The sequence below is a fragment of the Zea mays genome, chromosome 1 (assembly GCF_902167145.1).
Source record: "Zea mays cultivar B73 chromosome 1, Zm-B73-REFERENCE-NAM-5.0, whole genome shotgun sequence".
NCBI lineage: Eukaryota > Viridiplantae > Streptophyta > Magnoliopsida > Poales > Poaceae > Zea > Zea mays.
This window is the reverse complement of record NC_050096.1, coordinates 174313911-174326917: the sequence shown is the minus strand read 5'-3', so window position 1 is coordinate 174326917 and position 13007 is coordinate 174313911. Positions and strand designations below refer to the sequence as shown.

The window sequence follows — 13007 nt, the reverse complement described above, 5'->3', positions numbered from 1 at the left end:
AAACAATCCTAGTATCATTTGACCATATAAACTCCAAATATCATAACAATATAACGTTGATAGCTTGCTAAATTAAAGAAATTAAACAACTTGGGCTTCGTTGGGTCGTGCCGACCTAAGCCGCCCAAACCATCTACGCGGACTGTGTCGGGGGCCCGATGGGCCGTAATTTGAGATCCGGCCTAAACCCGACTTCAGGCTATGCTAGCCCAGCCCGTATTATTTCGTGCCGAGTCGTGATTTAGACTTTTGTTTTCGGACTGTGCTCTTGCTAGCAAAAAAGCCCGACCCATAATCCCACCACTAAACCTGACCTCTAAATGTTGGGTACCCTGAGATAACATGTACCATGAACTATTTAAGTTTCCCAAGGAAATTGCACATGAGTTTCTGAACACAATATAGCGTACCTGTATCACTGTATGGTTAGAAAAACTGTAGAGTTTATTGGATCCACATCAAAGCCGAGGAGCTGCAGGGGGAAGACGGCCGATTTGTTGCCAACGTACCCCTGAAACAAAATCCATGCAGACTATTTGGGCTAACAAAATCCCCGAACGAAACACAAGCTCGTCACCGCCCGTCACACGAAAGGCAACGCAGTCAACTCATAACCAACCACTGATCCCTCGCGCGAACGATTGTGCCGCCGCTTACTTGGCGACAGTCATGCCGATGACGTGCACAGACGGTTGTGGCGGTGCTTAGTAGATGACAGTCACGCCGATGTCGTGAGATCGCACAGTCCATCAACACATCATGGGAAGACCCCAACCTAAACAAACCTACATGCAGAAATTCGTACCCAGACTCCATAGAAACACTGCTTTGGTGCCAAATCCAAAACACAACTGATATGTGCACCATGAGAATCGCAGTTCCTCAAGGCCACATCCATATCAATGCGCAGAGTCCGGGCTGGTGGGTTCCTCTACCATCGAGGGGACGCAAAGCAGTAAGCCAGCAAACAGATGGATGGGATGGGGGAGGGGCGCAGGTAGCCAGACGGTGTGGGACTGGATGCTGAGAACGCGGCCGGTGTCGGACGGCAGCGCGACGGACAGGATCGGCGGCCGCGCCATCTTCGGGTACGCCGCCGCCGCCCTCGTCCGGCCCCTCCGCGTCAGCAGCAGCGACCACCACCCAAACGCCTCCCTGTCGGCAGGTGAGGTCAGGCCTGCTGCGCGGCTGCGCCAGCAGCGGGGCACGGCGGCCCTCCCACGAGGCGCGCGCGGCGGCAGTCATGCGACGCAACGCACGGAGCGGCGGGCGGTGGAACCGTACGGTCGGGACGGACCGCTTGGCGGGATCTGTGCCGTGCGTTACAGAAGGGACGGATCCGATCCTCACCGTGCTCGTGGGGGCGCCATGGCGGCGGGCTCGACGGGATGGCCTTGGAGATTTTAGGCTCGCCAGACAGATCCGGGGCTCCCTGAAAGGCCTTAGCCCACGTAGAGGGTGATGGGCTCGTCGTCGTCACCCAGATGTTGAGCGGAATGGGAGGGATGGCGCCGGAGCGCTAGCACGCGTTGGGCTCGCATGGCAGTGTCACGCACGCATCGCATGCTGCTGTCCTCGGCCCGGCAACAGCCTACCGACGACTCCTGTGGGCTGTGGCTGTGGGAGTGAGTGGGACTGGGTCACCCGTCACTGGGGGCTGGGCTGGGCAGACGCGGTCGTCGCTGACCGTGACGCAGACGGCGGCATGTGCTGCCTGTGGCTGTGTGCGCACTGCATGCTGCTGCGCACAGTACGTTGCAGATACAACACTTTTGATGGAAATACGAAACGCCCACAGACGCGACAGATTCGAACGTCACGCTAAAAAAAACGGTAGTGAACGAGCTAGCCAGTCCATCACATCAGTGATCAGTCTCCGTCACGGTCACGGGAGATGACGTGGAAATCGGAGCTCACGAGTCAAGATGCATGCCAGTTTTTAGTTTCTCGTTTCGAACCAAAAGAAACATTGCGCGCTTCTTGGCAAAAAAAAAAAAAAAAAACTAGGACAGCTATTGTCAGATCATTCGTTATCATGTATACCAAAATCACTCAAGGATTAAGTATGTCAATAGGGAATTCTCCATCGGATTTTAGCTCCCTATCCCCGTCCCGGTCCTCGCGACAAAAATTTTTCCCCGCGGGGATCCCATGAACACTTGCGGGGTACATTTCTTCCACATCCCCGTTACCCGCAGGGATAAATCTCCGTAGGAGATCTTCGTCCCCTCTTAAACTATAATTAGATGGTACTTCATTTGTTATTATTATAAAATATTGTCACTTGTACATATTGTTAGATGTAAAAATCATTACGTGTAAATTAAAATAAACGTATTTATACAACGAGTGATCTCTTGGCAAGATAATTATTTATTTTTGTCATTAACTATTATATGAAAACATCGTCACATGTAAGTTTAACGGGTCCCCGCGTGGAACGGTGATGGGGACCCATCCCCGTCCCCATTTACCCGTCGGAGAGAGAATTTTTCCTCGTTTATATCCCCGTGGGAGAAGAAATTTCTCCATCCTCGTCCCTTAATAGAGAAATTTCCCGCGGAGAATCGGGGATCAGGTCCCCATTGCTATCTCTACCCAGGGGTGGTGTTTCAGAACACAATTTTTCAAAGCCATAGTATTTCAAATACCACGGTATAAAAATGTCATGATATAACCTCAGTACACAGTTTTAAATAAAATAGAGGCGCTTGAGAATAAAGTATATTTTGCATCACGTTCCATTCAAAATATCACTACCATCCATGTTGACATTCAGGGAATTATCCCGATGAACATACATTTATACAAAAAAACAGCACATATACAAACTTTGGTCTAGACTCTAGAGCACCGCCGGAGCTCACCCTCCTCCGCATCCCGCTAGTCCTCGGCCGCGCTCGCTCGTGTACATAGAAAAACTTTGGTCCAATATAAAGTTTATAATATTTTAAAATAACTACATTATTGGTAATACTTTGGTTTTAAATACAGAGACTTTACCTACGTTCTCAAACACCCTTTTGCATAATAAATAATGGTATTCTCAAATACCACAGATATTGTTCCAATACTGCAAAAAAAAACTGTATTCCCAAACACCCTCTCAAGTATTGTCAACAACTTTAAAAAAGTTAAGAGAGTGGTTCTCGACTATGTTTACGAACTTTACTACGATGCATGTATCGACGCTGCCCCTCATGCATGTGCCAAGTAGTAAATGACACTGCCATTATGCCTATCGATATGGCGACAATAAACAAAAGTAATCTGGCGTATGTTATACGTCTGTACATTCCACAACAAGCATTGAGAAGAATGTGTACACCCAATATACCTATATGTGCGTACACTTCATGAAGTAATAAAGCCATCTTAGGCTATCTCAGTGGCCGATCTATGATTTTTACATAGAGTGTGATTTTCATGTAGAATTCTATCTAATGTACATATAATTTTATAGTAAATTAGCTTTATATGCTTTACTTTTGAATAAGTAGCACATAAAGCAAATGTAGCATCTTTCTTGACACTATATTCAATCCAAGGAAAATTTTGAAATCACACAAAATTAAAATGACGATCTCTATCTCCAATTTTCCTATTTGGGAATTCATGTGCATATGGTTGAAATGGACCTCTAAGAATATATGCTGTTCTAATTGCATCGTGATCGTTAGCATGGTAACTTGCAATAGGTTTTCTTTCACCTGGATCATGTGGAAGACGACTAACATCATAAAATGTTGGCGTGGCGGTGCAGATGGCATTGGATTCACAATTTCTTCATTTATCCTCTCTTCCTCTTGTTCTTGAGGTGTCGACGCTTGAGTAACATCCGGAGATAATGAAGAAGCAATAAACGTTTGTTTCTTTGCAGCATGATTGCGGAAAAGAGAGGTAATATCTCCCTGCTTCTTCATATTTTAGTCACTACAAAAATAATGGTAGTGAATCAATAATCAATAAGACAAAAATCAACAGTAGGCGGCGTGATGTTCCTGCGCACCTGTACTGTACGGCTGTACGCAGGGAAGGGCACCTCTGTCTCTGTGCGAGCGCTGGCGAGGGCAGGGCCGCAGGCGGTAGGCGTCGGCCATCGGCAGCCGGAGCAAAGTACCAGATCGAGCAAGATCGCCAGAGTTTCCACTTTCCAGCTGCCAGCGCCAGGAACTGAGGAACCCTGGAAGTTGGAACAGCCGTGCACTCGCTAGGAAGTCAGGAACTGGGAAGCCGTGCCGAACGATTGAAATTGGGAGAAGTTGGATTGTTGGAATGGCCCAACGGCGAATAGGATGGCCAAGTGGGGTCCCCGGCGGGCCTGGCTTAGGGTGTGCCAGGGCCCACCTGGACCCCCCTGTGGGTCCACCACTGGGCTATCTCCAACAGATCCCTTATCACATCCCTGTCTCATCATATATTTCAGACATTAGTCTGCAAACGGTGTCATCTACAGTTTCATATCCCATATTTTACCCTATCTACTGGAGATAGTGTAACACCCTGAATTTGGGGGTAGAATTTTTTCTTCTTTTTACTCACCAAATTCAGGCGTTACTCTCCTTTCTTTTCCCGTTTCGCTCCTTCTTCCCAATTTCAAAGCAATACAGCGACTGTGTCCGTGTCATGTGTAAACAAAACCTAAGTGGTCATGAGTGTTGCATCATGACGAATCATATTTCTTTGTCTGATTTCGTTTTTAATCGCGTGCGTTGCTTAGTTCCATCTCGGATTTTGCTTCGCGGATTGATTTCCGATCTGTGGTTGTGCGTGCCACAGGGTTTTGGCCCGCGGTGCGGCCCAGCCTAGCCCGACCCAGCCCAGCCTAGCCCGGCCCGGCCCAGCTCGGCCCGCGCGCCCTTGGTGCCCCCTGCTCCCCATGCGCGCCCCCTGGTCCCTTTCTCTCATTTGATTTCTCCCGCGCAGCAACCTCTCTCTCTCCCATCTCTCTCTCTTTCTCCCCGTGGTGCCCTAGGTTTTGGAGACGGTGATCGCCGGAGTTTGGATCCTCGAGGTAAGCTCCCCTCCCCTCTCCCTCTCTCTCTTCCCCTCCCCTCCCCTTTCTCCTTCCCTGCGCACCCCATGCCCCTGTCGCGCCCCCCGATGGCCCTGCCCCGTCGCGCGCCCTCCCAGGCGCCCCCCTGCCCCCGCCGCGCCCCCCCGGCGACCCCCTGTCCCCGTCGCGCCCCCCCCGGCGGTCCCGCTTGGCGGCGGCCCGCCCCCCGTCATGCCTCTCCCCGGCGGCCCTGCCCCGCGCCCGCGCGCTCGGCCCCCGCGCCGCACCCGCGTGCCCCCTGTGGCTCGCCCCCGCGTCCGGCCCCGCGGCCCCCTGCCCCGGCGTCCGCGTCCCGCGCGCTCAGCCCCCGCGCGCCCCCGCGCCTCGCGTCTCGGCAGCCGTGCGCCCTGGCGGCCCTGTCGCGTGCCCCGGTGTGGCCTCGCGTGCCCCCAGCGCGCGCGCAACTGTAGTTGCGCGGCGTTCGACTTTCAACTTTATCCCTTTTTCAATTTTAGTTTAGTCGATGTGCTGTGTCGCACGCTTCGTCACGCGATGATTCAATTTAAGTTCATCTTTGTTAATGATCAGTGTCGCGCGCTTCGTGGCACGACATTTCGTTTTAAATTCAGTTTAGTTGACGTATGTCGTCGTGCGTTTCATCGCGCGACGCCTAACGTCTCTTTATAATTATTGCAAGTGTCTCGTTGCGCGCTCCGTCGTGCGACGAGTCGTTTATTTCTTAATTCAATTTAAATGCTGTGTCGCGCGTCTCGTCGCGCGACCATTTCCTTTAATTCACCTTTATCTGCTTATAATGATTAAATATGGAATATGACTTTACCTTATGCTAAACGCAATGGCCAATTTAATACCATTCTGTTTAAACAAGTAATTTAATTTATAATTGTGTAACGTGATCGCTTCTAGACCATAGCCTCGACCGTTACTTTCTCTTTCTCGCTTAGTCGTAAGTGTGAGCCTTGCGTCGAACGTCCGTTTATTTATTGTATTCCATTGTATAGTGTACTGTTCTTTTGTATTAAATGTGTGGAATGTATGTTTGAACTCGTATAGATAACAGTCAGTTGGTGGAGTCCGAAGGAGTTGCAGGTGAAGACCCTGAGCAGCAGTCGGTTGGTGAAGGCAAGTGTCCCTTGACCCATCTATGTCCTACTAATTCCTATAATTCACTTCCCGCATTTACACAGTTTATACCTAAGGATTGACTAGCTTTTGTCTATCTTGTCCTTGTTTACCTATTTTGGTTGGGTTATTTCAGTTTAGCTTTATGCTAGTGCTTCACATTAATCAATGAACATGATGAGATATCTATGATACACTGTTTTCCCTTTTGATTATGATGATGGTACTTTTGGCCCTTAAGGGGACTCGAGCTGTTTCTCGAGTGCCTCTCCGTAAGGACCTGTTCGTTGGATGACCTCCCGGGAAAACAGTGCAACCATGAGGGTGGAATGGGACACCCTTAGCTGAATAATTAGAGGAACCGGGGTGTAGTTCGCTTAGCCGTCGTGCCGTTAATGGGGCTCGGTGTATGCGGCTCGCTCTGCCATGTTTGGTTCGCCCCTTGTGGAGGAGTGCGGTGCATTTAGGAAACCTAATGGGTGGCTACAGCCCCGGGGAATCTTTGTAAAGGCTACGTAGTGATACCCTGCTGGGTCACCTTGGTAGTGATCAATGGAGAGTCATGATCTCCGGGCAGAAAGGGAATCACAGCTTGTGGGTAAAGTGCGCAACCTCTGCAGAGTGTTTGGAAACTGATATATCAACCGTGCTCGCGGTTAGGAGCGGCCAAGAGAGCTCCATTGATTAGAGATACTTGATCAGAGATATATGGTTTACAGGTGGTGACGAGGATGATGGTTTTGGTTATGACTATGGTAATGGTAAGTGGTATTCTTTCCGTTTGAAAAGGGTACATCTAGGTTAATAACTTGGGTTAATGCTAAAACCTGGCTTTCTACTAGTAAATAATAACCTGACCAACTAAAAGCAACGGCTTGACTTAACTCCACATAAAGCTAGTCCACTACAGCCAAACGGGACAATTTGCTGAGTATGTTGATGTGTACTCACTCTTGCTTTACACACCAAACCCCCCAGGTTGTCAGCATTGCAACCACTGCTCAGGTGAAGATGAAGTCGTGGAGGAGGACTTCCAGGAGTTCCAAGAGTACGATGAGTTCTAGGCGTGGGTTAGCGGCAAACCCCTAGTCGGCTGCCTGTGTAGGCCGTGTGTATCTACGTTTCTTTTCCGCACTTTGATTATTGTAAAGACTATGTGGATGTCTCTGTCGGCGTTTCGAGACCGGGGGGTCCCTGGGCCGACGAGTGAATGTCGCCGCGTGCCCCAGCCCAGATGGGTCGAGCGTGAGGGCGAGCGCGAAGGGGGGAGAGCGAGGCGGCTGGAGACCGGCGTGAGAGAGGTGGGAATCCTGCGGCCTTCGTGTTCGTCCCGCGCCCAGGTCGGGTGCGCTTGCAGTAGGGGGTTACAAGCGTCCACGCGGGAGAGGGAGCGAGCGACCCCAAGCGAGCGCCTGTCTTGTCCTTGTCCCCGCGCGGCCAACCCTCTCTAAGAGGGCCCTGGTCCTTCCTTTTATAGGTGTAAGGAGAAGATCCAGGTGTACAATGGGGGGTGTAGCAGAGTGCTACGTGTCTAGCGGAGGAGAGCTAGCGCCCTAAGTACATGCCGTTGTGGCAGTCGGAGAGATTTTGGCACCCAGCTGGTGTGATGTCGTGGCCGTCGGAGGAGCGATGGAGCCTGGCGGAGGGACAGCTGTCGGAGCGGTTGAGTCCTTGCTGACGTCCTCTTGCTTCCGTAAGGGGGCTGAGAGCCGCCGTCGTCACAGAGTACGCGGGGCACCATCATTGCCTATCTGGCGGTGCTAGCCAGATGGGACGCCGGTCTTGTTCCCTGCGGCCCGAGTTAGCTCGGGGTAGGGTGATGATGGCGCCTCCTGTTGACGTGGCTGGCCTGCGCCCTAGGTTGGGCGATGTGGAAGCTCCTCCGAAGCCGAGGTCGAGTCCGAGCCCCTGGGTCGGGCGAGGCGGAGGCCGTCGGCTGAGGCCAGGGCGGAGTCCGAGCCCTGGGGTCGGGCGAAGTGGAGTTCGTCGTCTTCTGGGGCTGAGCCCGAGTCCGAGCCCTGGGTCGGGCGGAGCGGAGTTCGTCGTCTTCCGGGACTTAGCCCGAGTCCGAGCCCTGGGTTTGGCGGAGCGGAGTTCGCCGTCTTCCGGGACTTAGCCCGAGTCCGAGCCCTGGGTCGGGAGGAGCGGAGTTCGCCGTCTTCCGGGACTTAGCCCGAGTCTGAGCCCTGGGTCGGGCGGAGCGGAGTTCGTCGTCTTCTGGGGCTGAGCCCGAGTCCGAGCCCTGGGTCGGGCGGAGCGGAGTTCGTCGTCTTCCGGGACTTAGCCCGAGTCCGAGCCCTGGGTCGGGCGGAGCGGAGTTCGTCGTCTTCCAGGACTTAGCCCGAGTTCGAGCCCTGGGTCGGGCGGAGCGGAGTTCGCCATCTTCCGGGACTTAGCCCGAGTCCGAGCCCTGGGTCGGGCGAAGCGGAGCTTCCTATGGTGCCTTCGGCCGGGCCTGACTGCCTATCAGTCTCACTCTGTCAAGTGGCATCGCAGTCGGAGTGGCGCAGGCGGCGCTGTCCTTCTGTCAGACCGGTCAGCGGAGCGGCGAAGTGACGGCGGTCACTTCGGCTCTGCCGGCTGGGGGGCGCGCGTCAGGATAAAGGTGTCAGGCCACCTTTGCATTAAATGCTCCTGCGATTTGGTCGGTTGGTGCGGCGATTTGGTCAGGGTTGCTTCTTAGCGAAGGCAGGGCCTCGGGCGAGCCAGAAATATGTTCGCCGTTGGAGGGGGGCCTCGGGCGAGACGGAAATCCTCCGGGGTCGGCTGCCCTTGTCCGAGGCTAGGCTCGGGCGAGGCGTGATCGAGTCGCTCGAATGGACTGATCCCTGACTTAGTCGCACCCATCAGGCCTTTGCAGCTTTATGCTGATGGGGGTTACCAGCTGAGAATTAGGAGCCTTGAGGGTACCCCTAATTATGGTCCCCGACAGTAGCCCCCGAGCCTCGAAGGGAGTGTTAGCACTCGCTTGGAGGCTTTCGTCGCACTTTTTTGCAAGGGGACCAGCCTTTCTCGGTTGCATTTTGTTCCAGTGGGTGCACGCGAGCGCACCCGCCGGGTGTAGCCCCCGAGGCCTCGGAGGAGTGGTTTTACTCCTTCGAGGTCTTAATGCCTTGCGTAATGCTTCGGCTGGTCTGGTTGTTCCCTCATGCGAGCTGGCCGTAGCCCGGGTGTACGGTCGGGTCCCAAGTTCTCGGGCTGGTATGTTGACGCTGTCAACGGTTCGGCCGGAGCCGGGTTTGCGAGAGCAGCCCCCGAGCCTCTGCACAGGGCGAGAGGGCGATCAGGGACAGACTCGGCTTTTTTACATACGCCCCTGCGTCGCCTTTCCGCAAGGAGGAGGGGGAAAGCGCCATGTTGCCCTCGATGGGCGCCGAACATGGTGTCTCCGGTGAGCTACAAGCGGGTAATCCGAGTGTACGTCCGTGCCCCGTTCGTTAGGGGTCGGCTAGGGGCCCAGAGGCACGCCCAAAAGTACCTGCGGGTGATCTGCCGGACCCGGTCCCCTGGCGACGGGGTCCGAGGACTCGATGCCTCCCTCTGATGGGATTTCGTTACAAGATCGCTCCCGCTGGTCTCAGAAATGTCCTAGGGTACCTCGGGAGCGCAGCCCGAGCCTTGGTTATGTATCGAACGTACCCATGGTCATCCCTCGCTCGGCGTCTGAGGCGGCTGTGAACCCTTCGGGGGCCAGCCTTCGAACCCCTGATCAGTAATGGGCGCGGAGCCCGAGTAGCCTGAGGCGGCCGTGGAACCCTTCCGAGGGGCCGACCTTCGAACCTCTGACCAGTAGTGGGTGTAGGGCCCACGCGATCTGAGGCGGCTGTCGAACCCTTCCGGGGGGCTAGCCTTCGAACCTCTGATCAGTAGGGTGGCTCGGAGCCTGGTTCCTTCACAGGGAAGGATCCTTTTCGGGGTATCCCCCTTTCCCGGTCCCTGTTGCAAGAGAGAGAAAGAGGAAAAAAGGAAAAGGATACGAAATCGAACGATGCGGCGTACCTTTTTTGGCGCGGTTATTACGGCGAAGGCGAAGCGTCGCCTGCTTCTCCTGCCAGAGGCGCCGCCTGTCCCGCCGCGGAGTTAATGCGACGGGGCGTGTGGTTGGCGGGGCGGCCGTTGCGCGTGCGCGAGCCGTTCGAGGAACGGAACACGGGCGCGTTGTCTTCACGCCGTGAGAGAGGGTTCTCTCGCTGCCCCCGGATGGGACGTGAGCTTGGCTGACGACGTGACCGCTGCTCCCGCCCGCCTGCCACCGTCATTACTGCCGGCCCATTTTTGGCCGCACTGACCGCCGCGCCAGGCTGGCGCTGCTGGGTCGTGCGCTGGGTCGCCTCGAGTCGCGGTATTGGTTCTGCAATCGAGGAGGCGTGGTGGTGGCGCAAGTGGCGGTGCAGTTGCATGCACGAAGCATTCGGCGCGCCGGTTGCGTGACACGTGGGCCTGGGCCTCCATGCTGGGCGTGTTGGGAGTCGGAGAAGCGCGCCCACTTGGCGCGGTTGCATGCCGCCTGCATGGCTGCCCACCCCTTTCGCCCGTTGGTCTGGGCAAAAGTGGAGGGTCACTTGTAACCGCTGGGCGGTTGTGCGCACCGCGCACGGCGGTTTGGCTTCTTCTGCTCTGAGCCGGTTTGCATGACGTGTGGGACCCAGCCCCCGCGCCGCCGGGGAGGACCTTGGAGCGTGTTGGAGAAGACTCAGCCCGTGACGGCTGGGGACGCAAGTAGGGATAGTCGCCTTTAAAAGGAGGGTGACCCCCTTGGAAGGCGACCATGTCTTCGCGCTCCCTTATGCATCGTGTCTTTCCACCTTCCAAGCCCCCGGATGGGGGATACCCGCCGTCTTTTCGCCTCATCGTTGGAGGAACGCAACTCCGCGGGAGTTGGTACCTTTCAGCCATCGTTCGGCTTCAAGGATTTTCATCATGCAGCCCGGCTCCACCCCTCCGCCGGCGGTCACCCAAGATGGTGACCTCCAGCTTGATGGTGGGGGAAAGCGAGCCGGGCTACGGCCTCTGCCCCTCCCTCAGCCTCAAGGTTTTTCATCACCAGGGCTGGGGAGGGGAGTGTGCCGAGTTGGGTCGGCCCCTGCGTGGGCGGTGGCCCGCTCCTTCACTCAGTGATCGGAGGGAAGGGCGGTCGTCGTTCGTGGCGCCGGCAGCTGCACCGTGCCTGGCTCTCGGACGCGAGTGGCTTCGGAGCCGCTTGCGGCGCCGGCGTCTGCCACGGCAGCTAGAAGAGGTTCTTCCGCCGACGAGATAGCCAGGGCCGCCCACGGACCGACCTCCAACTCTACGGCCTTCTGCCCGTCCTTGCCTCACGAGTTTGGGCATGGGCGGGGGCCTCTTGGCAGCAGCATCCGCCCTGAGGTCAGTGCTGCCGCTGTTCGGCCCCCCGGAGCAGAAGTTGTCGTTGTCGCTGCTGCTGGAGCGAGCGACGGCGCGCCGTTCGTCGGTCTTCTGTTGCTCCGCAGGCCCTCCCCCATCGAGTGGGGTTGTTCGTACCTGCGGAGGTGGAACCGGAGTTCCGTTTGTAATGGCACTCTAAATGCCAGTGTTTTTGTTCATTGTGGCTGTCGAGGCCTGAACATGTATGTAACTTTGGCACGGAGCCGTGTTTTTTCCTCATTTTCGAGCACTAAGACTCGCCTGTTGGTTGTCTGAACCGCTTCACCAAGCGTGAGTCGCCCCGTGTCAAGGTGACGAGTGAGGTATTCGTATCCCGGAGGCGTAGGAGTCCCTCGGCTCGGTCGGCCTTGTTGTCCGAGGCTTCTCTAGCTTAGTTAAAGGGACCCCTTGGCCGCTCTTCGATGAGCCGAGGCCAGGGGTAGCGATATCAGCATGAACAGGGGCAGAGTTGGCTCGAAAAGGAAACCTGGTTGGCCGGAGCCCAGCCGGGTCGTCCGTTAGCGGGACCGACGCCGGAGTTGACCAGCCGAGGCCTCGGGTCGGGCTGGCGTCCTTGGAGGACGGTTGGCCGAGGCCCCGGGGTGACCGGCCGAGCCGCCTGCTCGGGCCGAATTCCCGGAGAAGACCCTGGCAGCGATCGCCCGGGCGTGGCGACGACGTCGTCCTTTAGAGTGGAGGACCTCGGATCGCGTCGCCGTCCGAGGCTAGGTCAGACCTCGCCGAAGGTGTCGTCGATGCCGAGGGTGTTGCCGCCCCCTTCCGGCGTCAAGACCTGAGCCTGCAGGATCGGATCGTCTTGTAGCGTGTGTTTCCTGCGGCCGCCGAGGCCAAAACACACCCTCGCTGTATTGTAAAGCTGCGTCTCTTTTCCTCTTGTTTCAAGTATCTGGACTTTTTTGTCGGTAACAGGGATGTTTGTGCGAGCGAGAGTTGCTTCTTGCGGAAGGTGACGAGTGAGGTATCCGTATCCCGGAGGCGTAGGAGTCCCTCGGCTCGGTCGGCCTTGCCGCTTACGCGCACTCTTACCCGTCCATGGGGCTCTGTCCTCGACGCAGTCGAGAGGGCTCGAAGGATCGCTTCGGCAGAAGAGCTTCCGAACGTGAAGACTTGTTCGGTCCGCGGAATCACTTATCCGAACGTGAGTTACTTATCGCAGAAGGTGATGAGTGAGGTATCCATATTCCGGAGGCGTAGGAGTTCCTCGGCTCGGTCAGCCTTGGCTGCTTACGTGTACTCCGTCGTTTTCAGGATCCACTTTTCGAAGTAGTCAAAAAGCACGAAAGATATTCTGGTAGAAAAAATCTTTCTTTGAGGAAAATTTCGACGCAGAGGGGGTTCCCCCCCTTTTAGCCCCCGAGGGAGGGTCGGGCTTTGCCGAGGCGAGGCCGACCCTTCCTTGATGACTAAACTTTGCGTGGGTGCGAGGTATATGAACAACTTGAAAACATCTTAAGGGTAGAAGCGA

At 55.5% G+C, this 13007-nt stretch overlaps 1 protein-coding gene across 1 annotated transcript; it reads left to right on the top strand.

Moving 5' to 3' along the window:
• The first annotated feature begins 438 nt into the window (after positions 1-438).
• LOC103640568 (uncharacterized) lies at positions 439-2003 on the top strand. Its single transcript, XM_008663652.4, has one exon. It carries the CDS (start codon positions 976-978, stop codon positions 1405-1407), a length of 432 nt encoding a protein of 143 aa, XP_008661874.1. The 5' UTR covers positions 439-975; the 3' UTR covers positions 1408-2003.
• Positions 2004-13007: the final 11004 nt, after the last annotated feature.

Excerpts from the sequence above, each read along its gene's own strand:
- LOC103640568 (XM_008663652.4), top strand. The coding sequence starts at position 976 with ATGGGATGGGGGAGGGGCGCAGGTAGCCAGACGGTGTGGGACTGGATG.